General features: G+C 44.6%; 1 protein-coding gene across 1 annotated transcript in view; it reads right to left on the bottom strand.

Moving 5' to 3' along the window:
* LOC126470783 (plexin-B) overlaps positions 1 to 26,244 on the bottom strand; it is a 1,233,199-nt gene that overhangs the window by 965,093 nt on the left and 241,862 nt on the right. Inside the window, exon 2 of the mRNA XM_050098792.1 lies at positions 23,847 to 25,019. Within this exon, the coding sequence (XP_049954749.1) occupies positions 23,847 to 25,019 (1,173 nt within the window). The remainder of the gene's footprint in view (positions 1 to 23,846; positions 25,020 to 26,244) is intronic.

The following is a 26,244-nucleotide window of genomic DNA, read 5'->3' as shown; positions in this document are numbered from 1 at the left end:
ATATTGATAAAACTAATGTCCCACCAGACTAATCGGGTAGTGCTCTATCGAATGGGCACGTAAAATTCCGATTTAAAAATAATTTTGTTTCAAACGGGAAAGAAACCGACGCATTCTGTTGATACTGGCCGTCGAAACGACGTCGTGATGGGTAGGATGTGTATGAGCTGACACCAGCTACATGGTGCAAAAGCAAAATTGCAAATATCTGCCGAAAGTCCAGAGCTTGATGAACCATAGGAGAGACAACATGTATATATACAGGGTGAGTCACCTAACGTTACCGCTGGATATATTTCGTAAACCACATCAAATACTGACGAACCGATTCCACAGACCGAACGTGAGGAGAGGGGTTAGTGTAATTGTTTAATACAAACCATACAAAAATGCACAGAAGTATGTTTTTTAACACAAACCTACGTTTTTTTAAATGGAACCCCGTTAGTTTTGTTAGCACATCTGAACATATAAACAAATACTTAATCAGTGCCGTTAATTACATCCGGAGATATTGCAACCTAAAGTTGACGCTTGAGTACCACTCCTCCGCTGTTCGATCTTGTGTATCGGAGAGCACCGAATTACGTAGGGATCCAAAGGGAACGGTGATGGACCTTAGGTACAGAAGAGACTGGAAAAGTACATTACGTCCACATGCTAACACCTTTTTATTGGTCTTTTTCACTGACGCACATGTAGTACATTACCATGAGGGGTGAGGTACACGTACACACGTCGTTTCCGTTTTCAATTACGGAGTGGAATAGAGTGTGTCCCGACATGTCAGACCAATAGATGTTCAATGTGGTGGCCATCATTTGCTGCACACAATTGCAATCTCTGGCGTAATGAATGTCGTACACGCCGTAGTACATCTGGTGTAATGTCGCCGCAGCCTGCCACAATACGTTGTTTCATATCCTCTGGCGTTGTAGACACATCACGGTACACATTCTCCTTTAACGTACCCCACAGAAAGAAGTCCAGAGGTGTAAGATCAGGAGAACGGGCTGGCCAATTTATGCGTCCTCCACGTCCTATGAAACGCCCGTCGAACATCCTGTCAAGGGTCAGTCTAGTGTTAATTGCGGAATGTGCAGGTGCACCATCATGCTGATACCACATACGTCGACGCGTTTCCAGTGGGACATTTTCGAGCAACGTTGGCAGATCATTCTGTAGAAACGCGATGTATGTTGCAGTGCTCTCCGATACACGCGATCGAACAGCGGAGGAGTGGTACTCAAGCGTCAACTTTAGGTTACAATATCTCCGGATGTAATTAACATTTTACAATGCAACAAACGGCACTGATTACGTATTTGTTTATATGTTCAGATGTGCTAACAAAACTAACGTGGTTCCATTTAAAAAAACGTAGGTTTGTGTTAAAAAACATACTTCCGTGCATTTTTGTATGGTTTGTATTAAACAATTACACTAGCCCCTCTCCTCACGCTCGGTCTGTGGAATCGGTTCGTCAGTATTTGATGTGGTTTACGAAATATATCGAGGGGTAACGTTAGGTGACTCACCCTGTATAACGTCACAAATGTAGTTACACCTTACAATATGTATGCGCATATTATGCACATAAGTACTGTGACATCTTTTAACGCAAATAGGAGAGTAATCTAAGTGAGATGACAAAAGCAGAACTGTCCACATCAACCACATCCCAAATGCAAATAACGAAGTAGTTACCTTGTGAGCCATTTTGTCACTGATACCTTTGTTATCCATATCCGCTCATAAAAAAAAGTTCTCTGTAACAGGCGGCTTGTGAAATTTGGCAAACGCCGAAACTAGTCAGCCAGTAAATAAGCAGCAGTTTTGGTGTTCAAATGTCTTTTCTTCGATATGCAGACAGCTGTTATAACGAAGTATTAAGGGCTGCACTTGTAAAATTGGTGTCTAAGAACGAAGCGACCGCGATAGGGAAACGGTTAGGGTGCTGATCACAGAAAGAATGACTTACAAGAGCTCTGAATACGGACGCATCTGAAAGAAAGGCATACGGCGGTCATTCTTGTATGGCGGGGCGGTCCCCAGTACAGCACCTCAAGAAGGCGCCCGCTGCGCCTTGATTTACGCGTGCGTCACTTCTCAAATGGCGCGGCATAATTCCCCCAGCACCCTGCGTCCTCGAAAACAATGCTGCCCCACTACAGTCGTAAAAACCAGACAGCAACAGAAATACTGGCAAGATTTACGGCTGGAGATGCTGTGTCCAGCCTCCCTAGCACGTAGAAAATAAAAACGTGCTTCAAACACTGTCGCTAGGTGGTGTTGCATAAAACAGGCTAGCAAACTATTTGCTGCACGAGTGCTAATTACGTCGTAGCACAATGACAAGAGATGGCTGTCGGGTACGGAACATACGTGAATACCTTCGTGGGTGCACTAAAACTTCCGAGGTAGGATATATGTGACAAGGTACCTCAAGGGGCATAAATCTCACCAACAACTCACTGTTAACGTACCGGTCTTATGGAGTGGCGTGGCGTCACGCCATTTTGGATCGAATATACAGAACGATTAAGGGTGTGTTTTTGGATGAATTTATGAACTGTGGACAAACGGGGATTATTACTTTCACTGGAAATAACTCACTAACACTAAATGTTCCAGCCACGTTCATACTAAGGATACGTTACCAAGCTCACAAACTGGCATGCACTAGACTTCACGTCCACGAAACTGCCGTCTGATTATAAAGGTATTAGAATACGTTACAGGTCGAATCACATTTTTCCATTTTAGACAATTACAACACGCCTAACTAACGTAACCTTTAGGATGATGGTATTCAACAGAGTTTCTCCTTCCAATATTTCATGTCTACTCAAGTGCAGTCTAACCAAGGATGTTCATATAGCTCCAAATCTGCCATTCACAGATGTCTGTCCGATCCCTGGCTCACACGCATTGCAATACCAATGCCTTAAAGATACAGGAGTTCCGTCTCCTCTGATAAAAATGCATATGATAATCACAACAAAATTAATCGTAGAGCTTAACGACCCATCGATGTTAAGGTTGTTAGACTATGTGCATCGGACTTTATAAGTATTCAGAAATCAGCTGAGGCAATGTACGATGAATCACACAAGCACATCCTCAAAATAATTTAGGGAAACTATGGAAAAACTAAATTAGAACGGCCGAACGGTAATTTGAACCTGGTTCGTTTCGAATTCGATTTTTGCCCCTTAATCACTGTAACATCTTGTTTGTTACAAGTCGCGTTCACTGTTTGTGACACTATTGTATCCTTTATCTTCTTTGTTAGCCCCCTGAAGCTAATGGCCAGTAGGAATATTGGCGGAAGGCTTTGTTAGCTGCGGAGCCCGTCTGTAAATGGAAACGTAGAAGCATATTTTCGCAAGAAAACCACGGGCTGTAAAACAAAAGCTTTAGTCATACGTTCAGACCAGTACAATAGACCATTCTTGGCGGACGTATCACGTTGCTACGTCAAGTTGGCCCGCGTTCTTTTTAGTGTCCTGTGCATCAATATCATACTGTTCGACGGCAACACAATTCTCATCTTCTGTTTTTAAAGCTAATGCTTAAAACTTCTCCAACAGTTCGAAACGAACGCAGTATGGCCAACCTAGCGTAGTACGGATCGGTCAGAAAACTGGCTGGATAGCAGAATCACGTCGGTAAGCAGGAGTAAGAACAGTTAAACATGATAGCCGAGGAAAAATGATAAGAACTGAAGCTGATTATATTACCTAAAATGTCTCGTGTCGCAGTTGACTCAGATCACTATGAGAACAACAGACTGGCGATAGGAGCCTGCAAGACAAGTTTCAGTCTCAGAATTTATTTCGAGGCTAGAGACCACCTGTAACCAGTCTGTGGACAGGACACACAGCCTCCACAATTGATCCTCCTTTTTTGAGAGTTCGCCGAACAATCAATTGATCCTCCTTTTTTGAGAGTTCGCCGAACAATCTTTTTTAAATACCAAAAGAGCAACAAAAATGCTTGTCCACAGACCGTGCTTTTCAGCGAGCGTTGTACGTACTACAAATGAGCAACGAATCTTTATTGTTATTTACACTTACGTATCTAAGGAATGAGACACACAGACTGCCCAATAGTTTCTCCTGGCAGTGTCTTTAGGGTTCATTCTGAAATCCATACTGGTCAAATGGTTCAAATGGCTCTGAGCTCTATGGGACTTAACTTCTGAGGTCATCAGTGCCCTAAAACTTAGAACTACTTAAACCTAACTAACCTTAGGACATCACACACATTCATGCCCGAGGCAGGATTCGAACGTGCAACCGTAGCGGTCGCGCGGTTCCAGACTGTGGCACCTAGAACCGCTCGGCCACCTCGGCCGGCCATACTGGTCAATAAAAAGACGAAATATAGATAAGCGAATTTTTATAGTCTTTCCCTTTCGTTTAAAAAATTGCAACATTGGAAGTGCCAAACGCCACTTTAGCTGACGATCTCTGAATTCTGATTAGATGCGAATTCTTGAACATATTCTAAGTTCGAATATAATAATTTCCTTGAGCTATAAAACTTCGGCCCACAAATCAGCACGGGTTTAGAAACAAAAGCTCGTGTGAAACTCATCTTGCTCTTTTCTCGCACGACATACTGCGAACCTTGAATCAAGAGCACCGGGCAGATTCCATATTCCTAAACTTTCAGGAAGCGTTTGACATGGCGCCCCAGTGCAGACTGTTAACGAAGGTCCGAACGTGCATAATAGTTTCGCAGCTTGTGAGTAGCTCGAAGCTTCTAAAGTAACAGAATTTATTAAATTGTGCTGGACGGCGAGTGTTCAGAGACAAGGAGTCATCAGGTCTGCTCCAAAGAAGTGCGATAGGACGTCTCTGGTTCTCTATATACTTAAATGAGCTGACAGACGGGGTGAGCAGTAATCTACGAGTGTTTGCCGATGACGCTGTACTATACGGGAAGGTATCACCGTTGACTGACTGTAGAAGGACGCAGTACGACGCAGAAAAAAATTCTATTTGGTTTGATGAATGGCAGCTTGCTTAAATGTAGGAAAATAAAAGTTAATTAAGAGAATAGAGTATTAGCGATGTGCCGGTTGACACAGTCATTTCGAGTAAATATCTAGGTGTATCGTTTCAAAGCGATATGAAATGGAACGATCACGCAAGGACGGTAGTACTGAAGACGAATGGTGGTCTTCGGTTAATTCGGAGAGTTTTAGTACAGTATAGCTCCTTTACAAAGGAGACTGCGTATAGAACAATGGTGCAACCCATTCTTGAGTTTGGCATACCCACCACGTTGTATTAAAGGAAGATATCGAAACAATTCAGAAACATGCTGTTGGATTTGTTACTAGTAGGTCTGATCAACACGTGAATCTTACGGAGATGCTTCGAGCACCCAAATGGGAATCTATTGACGGAAGACGTCGTTCTTTTCGCGGACACTATTGAGACAATTTAGAGGTCCGACATCTGAAGCTGACTGAACGACGATTCTACGTACCTCGAGAAGAGTCCCTTGCTAGCCGGTCTACGGATAACACGATGTTAGATCGCTCCTTTAAAATACTCTGTAAGATGAGGAAATAGTGAGCTAATTTCGGTTCGAACATATCTTGACTGAAGCGACTGAAGTTACGAACTTTTTAATATAAGTTTGATGTGTCTAAATTAAATAGTTTGAGAGCTATGAGCGTGTGAACTTTCTGATCGTAGTAACAACTCCGCGTGACGTGTTTCGTGCTCTGTACGGAATATTTTGGAGAGCACCTCTTACGAAGAAAACCACTGAAACGACCGAATGTTTAACTCGCGAATAGTTGTGGGTCTGTGATTGGTAGAACGTGAAAATTAGTCGGGTCGGACTTACTAAAATTCTGGCTGCTTCTTGAGTGAATATTTGTTATACATACAGTGAACCTTGAATGATAAGGTTTTACAATATTAAATACGGATTTGCTAGCCATTTCATGTGTTTCAAAATGAATAAAAAGCAGAGTTAATCTAATTTTAACGCTTTTCTGCAATTAGACTGAACATCCCAAACACCCGATTTTTTTATCATGAACTTTCAGGAACTGACTTTCAACTAGATTGACGCGGAATCTATGTGGTAGGTATTAGGTTGTGGTTTCATCAACGCTGCTTTACACTGCCTAGCATGTATCTGCTACCACAGAGTGAAGGAACATCGCAAGAATCCTATCGAGGTAGGTGGGCTGTACGAAAGTGTTAAAAACGCAGACGACCGACTCCGCCCCGCCGCATTCTGCTGCAAAAACAGGCGCTGTTTTGAAGCGGTCACGTTTACTTGTGACTACTATATACTTGCCATCACTTTTTTATTTGACTTTTGGCCTTACTCTTTCAAGGTCGGTCCATATTCTGACCAGTATCCGCATGCGTTTGCAAGGTATAATGGACACATCTCAAGGAAATATGCTTTTGGCGTGCTATTTGTCGCATAATAAAACCGGCTGCACGTAAAGACACGATTGCAGAACGTTTTTCTATTGAAAGCTCATTTCTTCGTCCCATTATCGATGTTTACACAGAGCACTCACTAAAGTTCACTCTTTGATATCTCGAGGCGACCGTTGTGGCCGAGCGGTTCTAGGCGCTTCAGTCTGGAACCGCGCGACCGCTACGGTCACAAGTTCGAATCCTGCCTCGGGCATGGATGAGTGTGATGTCCTTAGGTCATTTAGGTTTAAGTAGTTCTAAGTTCTAGGGGACTGATGACCTCAGATGTTAAGTTCCATAGTGCTCAGAGCCATTTGAACCATTTTTTTCTTCGAGATCTCGTGCATAACTACATGCCCCTTTCTTACCTGAAACTGTGTTTACAGATTAGATGACGTCCTATAAATGCCCTCTACAGAGGAAAGATTATATTATGCCACCACAATACAAAATTAGCGGCATGCAATATTTGGAAACTGAACAGCATAACAACGGAAATTTATGTTTTGAAGGATTTCATCTTTAAAAACGTGAAACACTATTCTTCAACGTTATATTGAGCATGATACTGGGAAAACAATATAGCTAATTCGTATTTGAATTTGACAACTAGCTTTTTTACCTTACTTTCAGGGCGGTCGATAATTTTTGAGCGATAGTGTGTGTAGATGTCGTTTTCCCCTCTCTCCATTTGCGGTTAGAATAAGAGAGGAAATGACTGGTAAGGGTACATCGTACCCTCCGCCTCACACCAACTCACACCGTACGGTGGGTTGCGGAGTATGTATGTAGATGTAATCGTCAGCTACGTATTCCATATCTCAATTAAGAATACACTGCTAGAAATGGAAAGTATTTGATCAAGAACACCTTGCTACCAAACATACTCCAGTATATCCACGTCTGTCGGATGTGTTAATTAAAACATCATCTTTACGTGAGCATTTTTCAGTACCAAAAAAAAAAAAAAAAAAAAAAAATTCCCACAGATGGAATAATGGTGTGATTACATGGTGGCTGTTGGGTGTGTCTAATGTTACTACAGCGAAAGGGTGGCGTGCCCAGATGACGTACACGTACAGCTTGCCATCATCTTCTGTCGGACTTTGAAGAAGGGCGAATTGGCATGATGGACATAGGAACATCATACTGATAGAGAGCACAGACGGTTGGCAATGACTGTAGGTCAAGTGATGACGAGGTGGTCTAGAGCGTGGCTAGAAGAGTAGGCACGGGTGCTTTTTCACAATGAGAATACCACGAAATGATCGCAAAATTGTTCGACTGGCTCTGACGAATAGACGTATGACAACAGCTGGAATCCGGGGAAGATTTACAGAAAGGATGCCGCTACGAAACGTCGGTAACAAATTATTAAAAGCTCTGTTAAGATTTCGGGGTGACGTCGTTCACCGCTGATGCCCTAGCACAGATATAGCAAGGGTTTTCATGGTGTAGAGCCAGAGTCACCTTAGGCGCTGAATTGCATTCTGTGCTGTTCTGGTGAAAGGCTAAAGGGAGCAGCGGTTCTCGAGACTCATACTTTCGCAGTTCCTGGAATCATGGTGTGGGAAGATCTTAGTTATGACATGAGGACTGATTTGGTACTTCTCGCTTTCTGTGTCGCTTGCTATGCTGAATTACACTGATGGCAATGCGCCAGTTCGATACTTATCAAACTTGGTAGAGATGTTCATCACATTAAAGGTGTGAGATGTTTTAACTTTCATGCTGGCCAGCGTGTGGCAAGAATGGCAAGTCCTACTGTCACATCCATCATGAAGTGAAACCAAATTGTATATTCGAGCTGGATAATGGAAGACTCCACACCGTACTTCACATCACAAACGCCTTGAAGAATGTACGGATCCTAGACCAGCCTGCCCGGATTCCTGATCTGTCACTCAGGACGCATGTTTTGGATGTGGTGGGAAGACGTATATTTTCATACCAGACTCCAATCTCCATTCTACATGAACTGACACAGCATGTGTTTTAGGCACGATAAGAACTTCCTCCAGATGATATTTGGAGATATTGCTCCCATGGCACAGAGGGGGTCACCCCTTCTACTGATGTCGATGAAATTAGTTCCGACTGGACATTTAAAATACAGCTACATCCACATACGTCGCAAGCCACCGTACGGTGCATGGCGGAGGGTACCACAAACCATTACCAGTCGTTTCCTATCCTGTTCCATTCGCAAATAAAGCGAGAGAAAATCGACTGTCTAAAAGCCTCGGTACGAGCCCTAATTTCTCGCATATCACCTTCGTGGTCCATACTCGAAATGTTTGTTGGGGAAAGTAGAACCGTTCCGCAGTTGGCCTCAAATGTCAGTTCCTTACATCTCCGCAATACTACTTAGCCTAAAGAGCGTCATCTTCCCTCCAGATATTCCCATCTGAGTTAACGAAACATCTCCGTATTACTTGCGTGCAGATCTAACCTATCGGTAACAAACCTAGTAGCACGCTTCCGAATTGCTTTGATGTCTTCCTTTAATCTGACCTGATGCGGACCCCAAACACTCGAACAATACTCAAGAATGAGTCGCAGTAGCATTTTATACCGCGTCTCCTTTATGGATGAACTACATTTTCCCAAAATTCTCCCAACAGAACGAAGTCGAGCATTCGCCTTACCTACTACCAAACTGACGTGTTCATTCCACTTTAGATCGCTTTGCAACGTTAAGCGTCGATATTTAATCAATGAGAATGTGTCTAGCAGCTCGTTTCTAATCTGTATTCGAATGTCGGAGAATTTTTTTATTCTGCTGTTCTGCATTATCTTGCATTTATTTTACATTTCCAGAAAACTGACATTCACACACCAACTTGACATTTTGTGTATAAAAAGAATAAGAGTGGTTCTATCACACTTCCTGGGGCACTCCTGACGATACCCTTGTCTGATGCACACTCGCTACCAGAAACAAGCCGGCAGCTGTGGCCGAGCGGTTTTAGGCGCTTCAGTCCGGAACAGCGCTGCCGCTACGGTCGCAGGTTCGAATCCTGCCTCGGGCATGGATGTGTTTGATGTTCTTAGGTTAGTTAGGTTTAAGTAGTTCTAAGTCTAGGGGACTGATGACCTCAGATGTTAAGTCCCATAGTGCTTAGAGCCATTTTTGATCAGGAACAACGTACTGGGTTCTATTGCTTCAAAAAGTCTTCGAGCCACTCACACGTTTGGGAACGTATTCCGTATCCTCGGACCTACAAGAGCCTGCAGTGAGACACCCTGGCAAATTTTGGGTGATCAAAAAGTCAGTATAAATTTGAAAACTGAATAAATCACGGAATAATGTAGATAGAGAGGTACAAATTGACACACATGCTTGGAATGACATGGGGTTTTGTTAGAACCAAAAAAATACAAAAGTTCAAAAACTGTCCGACAGATGGCGCTTCATCTGATCAGAATAGCAATAATTAGCATAACAAAGTAAGACAAAGCAAAGATGAAGTTCTTTACAGGAAATGCTCAATATGTCCACCATCATTCCCCAACAATAGCTGTAGTCGAGGAATAATGTTGTTAACAGCACTGTAAAGCATGTCCGGAGTTATTGTGAAGCACTGGCGTCGGATGTTGTCTTTCAGCATCCCTAACGATGTCGGTCGATCGCGATACACTTGCGACTTCTGGTAACCCCAAAGCCAATAATCGCACAGACTGAGGTCTGGCGACCTGGGAGGCCAAGCATGACGAAAGTGGCGGCTGAGCACACGATCATCACCAAACGACGCGCGCAAGAGATCCTTGACGCGTCTAGCAATATGGGGTGGTTCTAATAAAACCCCATGTCATTCCAAGCACGTGTGTCAATTTTTACCTCTCTATCTACATTATTCCGTGGTTTATTAAGTTTTCAAATTTATACTGACTTTTTGATCACCCGGTACTTTCTGGGTATCTAGGAGTATGGAATCTGCCTGTTGCTCTCCATCCACGATTTGTAGGACATAATGTGAGGAAAAAGCAAGCTGAGTTTCGCGCGAGTGATGCTTTCTAAAACCATGCTCATTCGTGGAAAGAAGCTTCTCAGTCTCAAGGAAATGTACTAAATTCGAACTCATTATATGTTCAAGAATTCTGCAGCAAACCAATGTTACGAATATTGGTCTTTAATGTTGTGGGTCCGTTCTTCTACCGTTCTTATATGTATGAGTTTCCATTCGCTTGAGATTTTGCGTTGGGCGAGAGAGTCACGATAAATGCAACATAAGTAAGACTCTGATATCTCGGAGAATTCTCTATACCACCGAATCAGGACTCAGTCTGAAATGTGACGAACATTTTCACCAATTTTAATGAACATCGGACTGGTGCTTCATGGTGTAACACCATTTCCGTCAGTGTAATTCAGTTCAGCTGGCAATACACAAAGCAAATGAATTTGAGATAAATGTTACTGACACCTCATATTCTCACGTTATACAAAAGAGGACTTTCCATATAATTCGCTTCGCCAGACTGAATGCGTACGAAAGCTTCTGCTGAATTATGAAAACCCTCAACAAGACAACATTCAGTCCGATATACCCACCGGGAGGGTATGATTTTTTAAAGAGTTGAAGAGTGAGCGATTTGACAGAGGGGGACGAAAGCGGCGGCAGTGCGCAGGCCCGGGCAGACAGCCGGCCGCCGCCGAAGTTGGTGCTGTGCGAGAGCATCTGACAGCCGTCTCAATTAGCATTTCATTGTATCTGTTAACGGTGACGGCGTGAATTAGTCAGACCTGTTAAAACCGTTTTCTGCACCACTGCAACAGCCACAACAGTCAAAAATTCCAATGAAGACAGCAGCCGCAACAGACTGCTACCAAATTGTGGAGCGCGCTACTAAAATCCGTACCAAAAAGAACATTTATCCTGTTGAAAGACGAGATAATTGAAGCCAAGGGTGCATCAGGAAAAAATATCTGGGTGTTGTAGTTCGACATAGCTGAAACTCCACTATGTAATGGCTCATAAAAAGACAATCACTCTTTCAAAATAATGATCAAGTCTAGCACATCTATATGTCGTGCTACACTATGAGCAATACACGAACGTAAAACTTCAGTTTCTGTACGGTATAAATGATACCATACACTGTAGCGCTAAGGGCCGGCCGGAGTGGCCGTGCGGTTCTAGGCGCTACAGTCTGGAGCCGAGCGACCGCTACGGTGGCAGGTTCGAATCCTGCCTCGGGCATGGATGTGTGTGATGTCCTTAGGTTAGTTAGATTTAATTAGTTCTAAGTTCTAGGCTACTGATGACCTTAGAAGTTAAGTCGCATAGTGCTCAGAGCCATTTGAACCATTTGAAGTGCCAAGGAAACTGGTATAGGCATTCGCATTCAAATACAGAGACATGTAAACAGGCAGAATACGGCGCCGTGTTCGGCAACGCCTATATAAGACAGCAAGTGTCTGGCGCAGTTGTTAGACCGGTTACTACTGCTACAATGGCAGGTTATCAAGATTCAAGTGAGTTTGAACGTGGTGTTATAGTCGGCGCACAAGCAATGGGACACGGCATCTCCGAAGCAACGATGAAGTGCGTATTTTCCTTTACGACCTTTTCAAGAGTGTAGTGTGAATATCAGGAATCCGGTAAAACATCAAATCTCCGACTTCGCTGAGGCCGAAAAAAGATCTAGCAAGATCGGGGCCAACGACGACTGAACAGAATCGTTCAACGTGACACAAGTGCAACCCTTCCACAAATTGCTGCAGATTTCAGTACTGGGCCTTCAGCGAGTGTCAGCGTGCGAACCGTTCAACGAAGGCCTACTCCTGTAACATTGATGGCTGCACGATAGAAAACTTTACGCCTCGCATGGCCCGTCAAAACCGACATTGGACTGTTGATGACCGCTGCGACAATTCATCCTTGTGCTCACTATACCAGCCCTTTAGGATGAGAGCTGTGTAAACACGGGTCCTGTCATCTTGGAACACAGCATCACTATTGGGATACAAACGTTGTACCGTGGGATGGACAAAATAGTCATATAATCCTTGGCAGGAATGCTGCTTTGCAGAGTAACCATAGGGACCAAGAAATACTGCAATATGGCTGCCCAAGTCATCATCCAGCTACCGCCATATTTCGCTCTTAGGACGCAAACTCAACCAGAAGCTGGAAACGACGTGAAACAAGACTCATCCGACCAAACGACATTCTTCCATTTCTCAGTACGAGTAGTCCTGGTTTTATGGCTTCGGCACCACGTTTTCCTATCACGGGCATTTGCATTACTGATGAGTGGTTTTGGAATCCCACCTCATCCTACATTCCTAGATTACGAAGCTCCCTTCGTGTTGTTTTGATTGTGACAGAGTTCACCGACAGTCAGTTCTTCAATGACTTTTGCAGCTGTCGTCCTCTTATTTTTCGTCAAAATCGTCTTCAACGACCGTCCATCACGATAACTTAACACACGCTTTCGTTCGCGTTGCAGCTTAGCGGATGATATTTTCCCGTTTTCCCTGTAACTGATAGATCTTCAATGCGACGTCCCTTGAAACATCGAACACTTTGGTTCCTTGGTTGGGGAAGCCCCAGCCATAAGATCACCAGCGATTTGCCAACGTTTGAATTCACTTCACTCCGTCATACTGCACTCACAACAACACTGAACAATGTTCTGACCACGACAGACACGCGCAATGTATTGTCGACATTGGGCATGTGCCGTTCGCGGTCTAAAACAACACTGTAACCTGAAGGCTTGGCTAGCATCTGCATTTACGTTCAAGCAAGCATTTCTCACCTTGTTTCCATACTTTTCTCCAACTCCCGTATTTTAACACATGCAAACAATTTCATAGTAGTTTATCTGCTGCGACCTAACAATAACACAGCTGCGAAGGCAATTACAGACGAGATGGTGTGGAGATTTTTAAAAAAATGTTGTTTCGTTCATAAGATGTATGGTGAAAATCGCCGTAGTGGTCACCTGATCTTCGGTGGTTCCATCACCAAGTCCTTCGCAGATGTCTGTCCTTTCTTGTCCAACTGAGCTAGTGCACCGTTATTAATGATCGTGATGACGACGAGGTTTTAGACCGATCCTAAAGGAAGGAAGAGCAGAGTTTCACTACCCGTCGACGAAGAGGTCAGTAAACACGGAACAAAAACTCTCACTGGACACAGATGCAGAACATAATTGGCTATGTCCATGTCAACGGAATTAGCAGTAACTGATTTAGATAACTACGGAAATCATTGATAACTGGAGGAAGATTTGAACCTCGTTCCTCTCGAATGGGAGCCCTATGCCTTAAGCAACCCGATTCTTCCTACTATACGGTAATATTGCAGTGAATTTAATTCTTTTCGAGTAATTTTTGCCGGAAGCTCGAGAGAATGCGATAAGCTATGGCCGCAGTCCACCACACGTACCGTGAAAGTGTATCTTTCATTCCCATGTGATCCCAGCAGAACTTCCATCGTCCATTCAGGTTGTTAATTTTCATGCGCAGTCCGTTCCGCCGCAGACTTAATTGCTTTCTAAAATAAACACAGTTTATTCCTCTCTTTAAAAACTGTGTGTCTGTGAACCAAGATCGACTGGGCATTTCGGTTAGCAGCCGGAACTTGTTTGCAAATCTACAGCTAACCGACAAGCAGACACATCGCTATACAAAGCAGTGACTTATTTCCTTACACGCAAGAACGAGAAGGTGTTCATCGACAAAGATAAACTGCAGAAGTGTGCACACTGTTGTTAGCCACTACACGTACCGGAAACCGCAGCAGATAAGTGACAATAGCCTGCAGCATGAGATGCCTAACTCTGGATTTAAACATAGGATTTAAGCTTGACATTGGTTCACATTGAGTTATTTTGGGCTTACACGTGGTAACTGAATGCCGAAGATGACTCTAAACTGAGGAGCATTTCGCGTCACGAAAACTGATGCACCGAGAAATTATAACTCAGCGGGAACTGTGCTTAGGATCGTTCTCAGTTATGGCACTGTAGTGTTGATGTTGACGTGGTGCTGTGGACATTTTCAAATATTTCGATTTCAAATCAATGAGAAACATATTTCCATCATGTGGTACTGGGCATGAAGTCTGGAAAGCAAAAAACACTGCCAACAAGTTTAGATTAATTCGCATGCAATTGCGTGGGACACAGTGCAGGTAGCGGGAATCTAATTTATCAGACATCTCTCAATCAGTTGTTAGAGTCACAACAATTAGTTAACACAACAGAGAGTTGGTTTTCTCTTACGGAGTATGACTCCTGGCGTAGCGAATAAGTGCCAGACTACGGACTCAACGGACCGGAGTTCGATCGCCCGATGATTTTGTGAATCTTAATGACTTACTCCTTCCTTCACTTCTGTTGATGATTGGTTTATATAGAATATGCAATGTCTTACGGTCGTTTAAAGTACATGTTAAACTGTAGGTCCTTATGTAGCTTGTTGTGTAAGTTAGTTTCAAGATCGGAGGATGGTAAGGATGTACCGCTTTTAGTAGGACTATATCTATTGCACCTACATCTATACTCTGCAAACCACCTTATGGCGTGTGGCGGAGGGTACTTTGTGTGCAATTATAGCTTCCCCCTTTTCCTGTTCCAGCTGCGAATGGTTCGCAGGGAGAACGATTGCCCAGTTACTTACGTTTTGATGCTTAGCTCATCGTGTTTCAATAATTTAGGCTAATTTTTAAATTCATTTGTGCATTTGTTTACGTGAATTTGTTTGGTGATTTTTGCATGTGTGATTTTCTGCCCCTCTTGCGTCTTTTTGCGGCTAGAAAGTATTGCGCCTCCTCCATTGTACGGAACATCACATACACGCAAACCATCACTTACACTGTCTTTGTTACAAAGATATCTTTCTAATTTGATCTTCATGGTCTTTTCGCAAGTTATACATGGGAGGAAGCAATACATTGGTTGACTCTTCTAGAAACGAGCACTCTAGAAATTTTAGCAGTAGACCATGCCGTAATGCAAAACACCTGTCTTGCTGCGTCTGCTTTCGCGATTACTGAATAAAACGGTAAAGAAAATTGCTGTTCTTCTTTGGATCTTCTCTATTTCTTCTATCACTCCTCTCTGGTGTGGGTATCACACTAACGAGTAATGTTCAGATATTGGCCGAGCAAATGTTTTGTAAGTCGCCTCCTTTGTTGGCGGACTTTATTTCCAGTAGATTCTTCGAATGAATCTCAAGCCTGGTATCTACCTTACTTACGATTAATTTTATGTTGTCGTCCCACTTTAAATCGCTCCGTACGCATACTTCCACTGATTGTTCTACTATCGTGTAATCATACAGGAAAGTGCCTATCTGTCTATGTATGTATTCACAATATGTTACGTTTGTTTACGCTGAGGGTCAACTAGCACTCCCTGCACCAAATGTCCACTCTCTACAGATATTCCTGCATTTCACTACAATACACGTGCGTCGACATTTCCCCTGTACAGAACGGCATCATCCTCGAAGAGCCTTACGGAACTGTCGACGTAATCGAGTAGGTCATTTAAATAAACTATAAAAAGGAATACTTCTTTAACACTCTCTTGGTGTACGCCGGAAATTACTTTTACGTCTGAAAATTACTCTCCATTGAGAATCACATGCTGTGGTCTGTTTGCTGGAAGAGTGAAGCTCTGTAGTCTTCAAGCAGGTCTTTGGGTTGGTGAGAGCTAGCTTTACCATTGCGTCGTAGAAGGGGAGAGGTTGTGTAACTTGTAAGTAATGAGAATATTAACGATTTTGTATGTGTACCACAAGATACTCTTAAAATTTATTAACTGTCATCAGCACTACAACTCTGACGACGATCTGCACGTAACTTAGGAAATTATGGTCAATAAATGCCACCGTATGACAATGAGCCTGCAGAGGGTCAAACGCTAGCATATGGCAGGTTGAGTATCCCACTACAAGAAACAACAACTGGTTGCTCTTTCTGTCGCAATATACATCTATTTACACCTTATTCGCAGTATTAAGCGCCGTCCAGAATTGAAAACACAATTTTAAAATAAAGCACTAGTAATTACCGAATGTAACTTGTCTTATCATTTGTGATAATTGTCTCGGAGAACTCTTGGGTAGTCAGGGTAAGACAGAAATAAGTAAAGAAACCAAATCAACAACCTTTTGCGGTGAACGGTGAATCCTGAGACGCCTGTGCTTTCCACATGACTGTTCTCTTCTGTCAGTTGAGCTACAGACTTCGGCCATTCTTGTTTCTGAACGGACGAGATCCCGAATTACGCGTTGATCTACACTTAGATGACACAAGTCATGGTATTGCGATGTGCATATATACGAATGGCGGTAGTATCGCGTAAACAAGGTAAAAAAGGCAGGGCATTGGTGGAGCTGTTGTTTGTACTCAGGTGTAAAGTGTCCGACGTGCTTATGGCAACATGACAGGAATTAACAGTCTTTGAACACGGAATGGTGGTTGCAGTTAGACGCATGGGATATTCCATTTTGTAAATAGGAAATTCAATATACCAAGATCCACAGTGTCACGAGTGTGCCGGGAATACCAAATTTCAGGCATTACCTCTCACCACGGAAAACGCAGTGGCCGGTGGCCTTCACTTAACGACCGAGAGCAGCGGCGTTTGCGTGGAGTTGTCAGTGATAACAGACAAGCAACACTGCGTGAAATAGCCGCAGATTCTTGCGGATACTGATGACGACAGTACCTGAACGTCCCATGAGTTTCACGTTTTCGACGCACTAGCTCCTAGTCTTGTGGGAACCGCAGTTTGCCCTTGCTCGATGCTATTTAGTCTATTTTCGAGGTGTATGTACATATAGAATAGGCTAACTGCTTCCCTTGCGTTGTCGGTGCATGCTATATATCCTTCGCACGTAAGGCGTTCGTCTCATGGCCTCAATAATGTTGGAGTGGCCGCAGCACTCTGGCACACTGTCCATTTTTTCAGACTTAAGGATTTTTTCTGTATTGGATATGCAATTATTACAACATTTTTCCACTAAGCACTCAAACGCAAAACGCGCCCATGGTAAATTGATTTACTCTGTACAGGAATGTTACAAAAATGTTATGTGAGTACTTGGAAAATATAGGGAGTACAAGCTCGGACCGGGCGCAGGATGAGGAGGAAAATTGATAGAGTCCTTTTCAAATGAACCATACTAGCATTTGAATTAAGAAATTTACGGAAAACACGGAAAACCTGAACGGAGACAGGTGTTCTGGGATCTGAATCCCCATCCTTCTGAACGCGAGTCCAGGGATTCAACCGCTGCACCACAAAGGTCGGTCTGAATTATGCGTCGGTAAGAATATTGCAGCAGAAACACCCATTAACACTACATAAGATGATCAGATTATGAGAAACATTTTGAAGAACGTGAACAATTGAACCAACACTTTTTTCCAAAATTTTGCATCTGTAGCTCCGCATAAAATCTTTTAAAAAAGTAACCTCTCCCACAATTTCTTAGTTTCAAAGGAAAACATTGTGTACGTGGATTTTAAAGTTTTTTGCTTACTGATATTTGAAGCATAAAAGAGAAGAGACCAGTTTAGAACGAACTTCTGATCTTTTTCAAACCCTTCATCGAACTTCGTAGATGTACTATAATAATTTTATTGTATGATGGCATGAGAAAAGAGTGAAAAATCGTAGTGGTAAAGGATATTACGACGGTTTCTAGTGATATGCATTTTTCTTTTTTGTGAAACTCTGTACAATTTATATATCACGATGTGGGACATTCTCATGTATCAGTGAAACATAGTTCCCATTCGTTCCGTGAAACTTACTCTTTCCCGCATTGTTAGGGATGGACATATGTGGGGCCAATCAAATGTTTTAACGCAATGTTGCTTGAGCTTCAGCCGAATGGGCATGCGTCATATCATTTTCCCTTGGTCCTACTGTTAAGTCAGAGTGTATTAGGTAAGAATGGATTCTCTTAATCTACGGGAAACATATGTGTCGGTGGCTCTATGTAACAAGTTACAACTATGTGCCGGACTGGGAGTTCGACCCAGATCCTTGCTTGTTGTTGGCAGCGCGCTACCAACTGCACGCGCGACGGACGGACTCAAAGCATTTCGCCTCCTTCCCCTTGTACGCCTCGTAGACTGGGAGAATTAATTCTCTCCAACAGTTGTGAGGCTGTGGGTAAGCCGAAGTACCCTTTGTATCCATCCTCTAGCAGATGCTAGTGTCTCAGGTCCGTAGGAGAACCTTTCCAGACGTTACAAGTAAAGGGGAGAAGCCTTTGAAAGACGATACTTTGAAACGAAGGAAAGTGAGGATTAACGTATGGTGGACGACGAGGTCATTACAACCGATTTATGCTTCGCGAGATAGGAGACGTCCGCAGATGGATCATCTGGTAGCTGACTGGCCGCGGAAAGCAAAGGACTTGTTCGAGTTCTAGTCTGGGTACATAGGTTTAAAATACGACACGCAGTCAACGCAGAGTATATTGAATGTTCTTCCACATTAATTTAGTGTGCACTGTAAACGTTCTCTAACTCTGCCTGACAGAGCTACGAGGGCTCGTTGAAAAGTAATGCCCTCGATTTTTTAAATTGAAGACTCTTACAACTTTTAAAATTAAACAAACGTTATTACCATTCTACACCTTTACTCATAATTACGTATTTGCAGCCCTCTTCCGCTAGAGGGCTCCGAACGGTTGCGTAGCACACACGTCTTCGCTGGTCATGGCGCTCAATTCGAAGAGGAACCCATCGCTGAAGACAATCCTACTCCAGTCGGTGAGATACCAGGCAGAAGACGAGTCTGGAGGCGCCCTGGACAGTGGTTGAATACCAACCTGACCGTTGCCCGCCATACAGTCAGACAACCAGGCGTCATGGTCTGGGGTTCTTTTCATAGAAGGACTCCTTCGGTTGTCATCCACTGCACCCATACAGCACAGCGGTACGTCGACGATATACTACGCCCCGTTTTGTTGTCCTTCTTGGCAAGCCATTCTAGGGTTAGGTTTCAGCGTCGCCCGCACACGACAATAGCTTTTACTGCTTGTCTTCGTGCTTGCCAAACCCTACTCCGCCCAGCAAGGCCGCCAGATCTCTTCCCAATAGACAGCGTTTGGAGTAATATGGGCAAGGATCTCCTACCGTCTCGTGATTTTGGCTATCATACGCGCCAGTCAGACAGCATTTGGCGCAGTATCCCTTATGAGGCCATCCAACAACTCTAAATCAATGCCAAGCCGAATAACTGTTTACATAAGGGCCAGAGGTGGAAGAATTCGTTATTGACTTGCTCAATTTGTGAAGCTATTTCTCTCGAGTATATCATCCAATTTGTCTGAAACTGTAATAACTTAGTTTGTACATGCACATCACATCTATCGATTTCTGTCCCATTCAGATAATGCCTTCATGGTGCACCGTTTGTTTCTTTTTTCTCTTAGGTCTTTGAGTGTATGTAAACACTTAAGGCAAAAGTCATTCGTAAAGGTCACTCTTCCGAACATCTGGCGGTGACGCATTATTTCGTTCCCTTGTGATAATGGAGAACGTGACTTGTCTCAGATACAACCTAAATCTGCATCTATACTCTGCAAACCAAGGTGAAATGTATGGCACAGGGTACTTCCCATTGTACAAGTTATCAGGAATTCCTACCGTTCCATTCAGGCATGGAGTGCGGGACGAATGTTTGTACAAACGCCTACGTGGGCTCTCTAATTGATTCGCTCTCGTCATTGCAGTCCCTACGAGAGCGAAACATAGAGGTTGGTTGTATATTCCAGTACTGAGCACTTAAGTTGGTTCTTGAAACTTAGTAATCAAGCCTTCACGAGATAGTCTGTATCTATCTTCAAGCGTTCGCCTGTTTAGGTTTCTCAGCGTCTCCGTGATGCTCTCACTTGGGTCACACAAATCTGAGACCATTCATGTTGCATTTGTGTGCATATGTTGAACATCCCACGTTAGTCTTATCTGGTACGTCCCTCACACACTTCGGCGGTATTCCAGGATGGGTCGCAAGAGAGTTTTGTAAGCAATCTCCGTTGTACACTGATGGCTTTTCTATAGTATTCTGCCACCGAAACCCAGTCTACCATCTTATTTACCCACGACTGATAGTTCTACTTGAGAGGAATTCCGCCTAATGCCAGACACCACTTTATTGTTTTCCTATCAGCCAAACATGTTTGAGCACTTTTGTTTATTTTCTTTCTGAAAAAAAAAATGTTACATTTTGTGTAAGTTATATGAATTTCTGGCTGAAAAGTATTTATATTTGCAAAGGCGCGATTATTGTACGTCAAAAGTTTTACTTTAGGTTACATGCGGTATACTGTTATGATACTGTATATGTCACTGAGTGGAGGAGCTGTATGTTGTCCACTTACGCTAATCTTGAAGATTTAGGTCTAGGATACTACAATTGGAAATAACGGAGGTACAGTTTTGTTCACATACCTCATATGACGCCATTAGTTCTGTATGCCGGTAGCTTTAGATCATGGAGCGATCATAAAGTTTCCGTTTGAGACCATTGCTTCTGCGTATATGCAACGTAGCACGGATATATAAGTACCGACATGTAGGCAAGAAATTAGTGGGCATTCGCGTCTTTCTGATGTGCATGCAGTAAACGTGGAAACGTAAACTAAGGCGACATTATTACCAAATGCGTAGAAACGGGATCAACGTGTTGTTTTCAACACGGGTAGACATCCATCAGAGAATGGAGAATATGAATGGGGCAGCCTGTCTATCTAAAACGACCGTTGTGGAATGGTGCGTCAAGTTCCGTGCTGGTCACGATTCGACCCAAGACGCCTGTCGATCTGGGAGACCAGCCTCGAGCACCCGACTCATGACCTCTCCCCACGCGATTATCACGCCTTCGCGCTCCCTTAAAAAAGGTCTCGAATGGTCGACGATTCCAGTCGGACGAGGATTTGCAGGAGGCAGTTATGGACTTCTTCACGCAGCAGGACACGGTGTTTCATCAAACGGATATCAGTCTGGGTCGTCGGTGAGACGATTGCCTCAATAATTTTGAGTGATTGGTAAATCCGATTCCGGACTGTACGACCTTCCAACAGGAGCTTTTTAATCACCCCTTACATCTACCATAGAGTGCAGTCTGCAGTTTATCACCTGAAAACAACGAAAGCTTTCTATATTTACTTTTTTTTCTGCTAATTTCGGACTGAGACTCGCTCCATGTCTCTCAGAGAAAAATAAACAAAAATCTCACTGAATATAGCACAGAAAGGGCTGTAATATATCTGGGTATTAAGAAAACTATGGCAACGGCTTTGCCGCAGTGGATACACCGGTTCCCGTCAGATCACCAAAGTTAAGGGCTGTTGGGTGTGGCCAGCACTTGGATGGGTGACCGTCCGGGCCGCTATGCGCTGTTGCCATTTTTCGGGGCGCACTCAGCCTCGTGACGCCAACTGAGGAGCTACTCTACCGAATAGTAGGGGCTCTGGTCACAGAAAACTATAATAACGACCGGGAGAGCGGTTGCTGACAGCACGCCCTTCCTATGCGCATACTCATCTGAGGATGACACGGCGGTAGGATGGTCCCGATGGACCATATGTGGCCTGACGACAGAGTGCTTTTAACAAAACTATAAAATGGAGTCCTGTATAAGGCGGAATTCCTCTCCAGTTTTTCTAGGGAAATAAGAAGAGCTACAACACCCAGATGATGATTACGACAATTCCAAATGATTAGTACTATGGGACTTAACATGCCCTAGGCTTAGAACTACTTAAACCTAACTAACCTAGGGTCATCACACACATCCATACCCGAGGCAGGATTCGAACCTGCGACCGCAGGACTGCAGCGCCTAGAACCGCTACACCACAACGGCCGGCACGACCGTTCCATTTCAAATCCCTACAAGAAGGACGTGATAACAAAATCTCTCTTCGAGAATCATCTGAACTGTCAGATGAGGCACCTGCAGCTAACCCTAAATATAGATAAATGTAAATTAATGCAGATGAATAGGAAAAAGAATCCCGTAATGTTTGAATACTCCATTAGTAGTGTAGCACTTGACAAATTCACGTCCGTTAAATATTTGGGTGTAACATTGCAGAGCGATATGAAGTGGGACAATCATGTAATGGCAGTTGTGGGGAAGGCGGATAGTCGTCTTCGGTTCATTGGTAGAATTTTGGGAAGATGTGGTTCATCCGTAAAGGAGACCGCTTATAAAACACTAATACGACCTATTCTTGAGTACTGCTCGAGCGTTTGGGATCCCTATCAGGTCGGATTGAGGGAGGACTCAGAAGCAATTCAGAGGCGGGCTGCTAGATTTGTTACTGGTAGGTTTGATCATCACACGAGTGTTGCGGAAATGCTTCAGGAACTCGGGTGGGAGTCACTAGAGCAGGGGTCTCCAAACTACGGCCCGCGGGCCGAAAGAGGCCCGCGAGGGCCGGAAAACCGGCCCGCGTTAGCTGGCCGGACATCCCTGGTATCGGGCCCGCCAAATATTTGAGGTGGCACCTATACTGCCAACAATTGAGTTTCGAGGCCTATCGCGACCAATACACCGCGACATTGGATCTGCTACTCGCTACAAGACTACATAACTGAACTTATTGTTGCGCCGCTCGAAATAACAATGCTTTGACATACTCTACCTCTGTTACGTCTTGCATTAATAGTGTTGCTAACAATGATTTTGAGATTTCGTTAACTTTGCAGGGCGCTTTCGTGAAGAATGTGCAGTGCCATACTTTTTTGTCGGTGAAATTCGCCAGAATAAAAAACTCCAGAATTTCGGTGAGGTACGTCCACCAATCAAAATTATGCAATTAAATAAAAATCGTAATTCGTTTCAGTGCTAGCTATTGCCACAACATTAGATTTTTGTGATTTCATCTTTCCTTTAGCCTTACATTACGGTGATAATGGAGTGCTAGGGTGCTTTAATCCCACTAGGTAGATCTCGGCCCTTATGACTTCGTGGAGGAGTCAATGTGGCCCACGGACTAAAAAGTTTGGAGACCCCTGCTCTAGAGGAAAGGAGGCGTTCTGTTCGTGAATCGCTACTGAGGAAATTTAGAGAATCAGCATACGAGGCTTACTGCAGTAAAATTTTACTGCCGCCAACTTACATTTCGCGGAAAGACCACAAAGACAAGAGAGATTAGGGCTCGTACAGAGGCATATAGACAGTCATTTTTCCCTCGTTCTGTTTGGGACTGGAACAGGGAGAGAAGATGCTAGTTGTGGTACGAGGTACCATCCGCCACGCACCGTACGGTGGATTGCGGAGTATGTACGTAGATGTAGATGTAGGAAGGTTTCGGGTTGCATTCGCCAAGCAGACCAGCTGTTCGACAGATTATCGCAAGTTTGTAAGAGGAGGTAAAGGGAGAGTACTCACCCCAGCCATGGGGCATTTGCCGTCGAGGATGAGGCCGGACACGTATCCCATGTTGCGGTACTTGATGCTGCCGTTGAAGCACATGTGGATGTTCTCGTTGAACTTGAGCTCGACTTCGCTGAGGCTGTAGACGCAGAGGGCGGAGCGCGGCTGGGGCTCGGGCCCGATGCCGCGGCTGGGAGAGAAGGCGGCGAAGAGCGCGGGCTCCCCGGCGCGCACGCCCAGCGCCGCCGCGAGGTCCCCGCCGGCGGCCGCCACCTTGGCGTCCGTCACGATGTTGTAGCCGTCGCCACACGACAGCGTCACCTCCGTGTAGCTGTCGTAGTTGGCGTCGTTGATGCAGGTGCGCGCCAGGCGCGACACGTGGCCCAGCTCCTCCTGGCCCGGCAGCGGGCTCTGCTTCTGCACGATCACGAAGTACGCGTAGTCGCTCGCGTTGAAGCCGTACACGTACTTGACGAGGAAGTGGTCGCGGTACTTGACGTCGATGCGCAGCAGCGACTGCTTCGAGAAGGAGTACTCGGCGAAGTTCAGCGTGTACAGGTTGCGGCTCGAGATGGCGGGCACGTCGTGGCGGTACTCGCCGTTGTTGGTGAAGGTGGTGCCCACGTACAGCACGTCGGAGCGCCCCCACTGGTTGTAGTGCTCCGGGCCGATGAACGCGTACGTCGAGGAGGTGGCGTCGTTTGCGGCGATGCTGATGGCGACGAACTCGGGCGGCAGCGAGATGTCCGCCGCCTTGTACTTGACGCACGCGCCCTGTGCCACCGAGCCGCACGCGATCAGCGTGCGGGACTCGGCGTCGAGCACGAGCACCTTGTTGTAGTTATCAGTGAGACGTTTTTCCACCGTCGAATCTGATGCGCAACCCGCCGCGTGGCACTGCGGCGAGTCGGGCCGCGGGCCCGTCACGACGCTGCGCTCGACGCGCAAGTCGGCGTCCAGCTGCAGCAGCCGGTTGACGGCGCCCACGTAGAGGCGGCCCGTCGCGGCGTCCTGCACCATGTGCAGCAGCCGCAGCCCGGCCGCGCTCCCGTTCACCCCGCCGCCCTCGTCGGGGAAGCGCGTCGCCGCGGCAGCGGCCGTCGCCACGCTCAGCGCCAGCAGCGTCCACAGCATGGCCCCCGCTCCGGCGCGCTCACGGCCGCATGCTGCCACGCCGCGCCACACGGCCTGCCGACACACCACCCCCCAGTCAGACACTACCTAATACACATGTTAGAAAAAAGACCGCTAGAATGGTTTGTGAAATGAGTTGTCTAAAAATAAGAAATAAAACAGATTAGAGAAACATTCTATGGGCCTTTGAATTATGCTCGAAATTATGTACAGGAAATGAGATTGCACGGTCTACATCAGGGGCGACCAAGGTTTAAGCTTACCTGAGCCACACTCCAAGAAGACGAGTACTTTTCGGTCTCACAAAATATACTTAACACTAATAATAACCAATGAGGAGCACGTCCGGACGTGTATGGGTTACACATTTAAATAATTTATTACTTTATTATTCTTTATCCTAAAATAGTAACATGGAATAAATTAGACATTTTACATAAGAGATTTCATTATTATGTTCACTTCTTGGACCACACTGATATTTCCTTTGTGCCGCATGCAGCCTCTCGGACTGCTGGTTGGACATACCTATCCTACATAACCCACCAGGAAATATCCTATAATAGTCTTTAAAAATTCTAAGTTAAACTTCCACTAGATTACAGACGTTCAGTTCAAGGGGTGATCTGCATATTGTACGTAATATCTGAAGAAATACTTCAAAGCCAAGATCGCATTTCAATATTTATTTCGAATTAATGACCATCTTCGGACGTACAATACAACATAGACACACACTCCATTTGTAAACATATTTTCTATGCCAGTTGTAATGACTGTTTGATGAGTGAATGTATAAATATACTACTGGCCATTAAAATTGCTACACCAAGAAGAAATGCAGATGATAAGCGGGTATTCATTGGACAAATATATTATACTAGAACTGACATGTGATTACATTTTCACGCAATTTGGGTGCATAGATCCTAAGAAATCAATACCCATAACAACCACCATACGCCTGGGTATTGAGCCAAACAGAGCTTGGATGACGTGTACAAGTACAGCTGCCCATGCAGCTTCAACACGATACCACAGTTCATCAAGAGTAGTGACTGGCGTATTGTGACGAGCCAGTTGCTCGGCCACCATTGACCAGACGTTTTCAGTTGGTGCAACCAGAAAGGCCCGTACAGGACCTGCAACATGCGGTCGTGCATTATCCTGCTGAAATTTAGGGTGTCGTAGGGATCGGATGAAGGGTAGAGCCACGGGTCGTAACACATCTGAAATGTAACGTCCACTGTTCAAAGTGCCGTCAATGCGAACAAGAGGT

Source organism: Schistocerca serialis, chromosome 3, assembly GCF_023864345.2.
Source record: "Schistocerca serialis cubense isolate TAMUIC-IGC-003099 chromosome 3, iqSchSeri2.2, whole genome shotgun sequence".
NCBI lineage: Eukaryota > Metazoa > Arthropoda > Insecta > Orthoptera > Acrididae > Schistocerca > Schistocerca serialis.
Note: the sequence above shows the minus strand (reverse complement) of the source record. Positions and strands in the feature narration are given on the sequence as shown.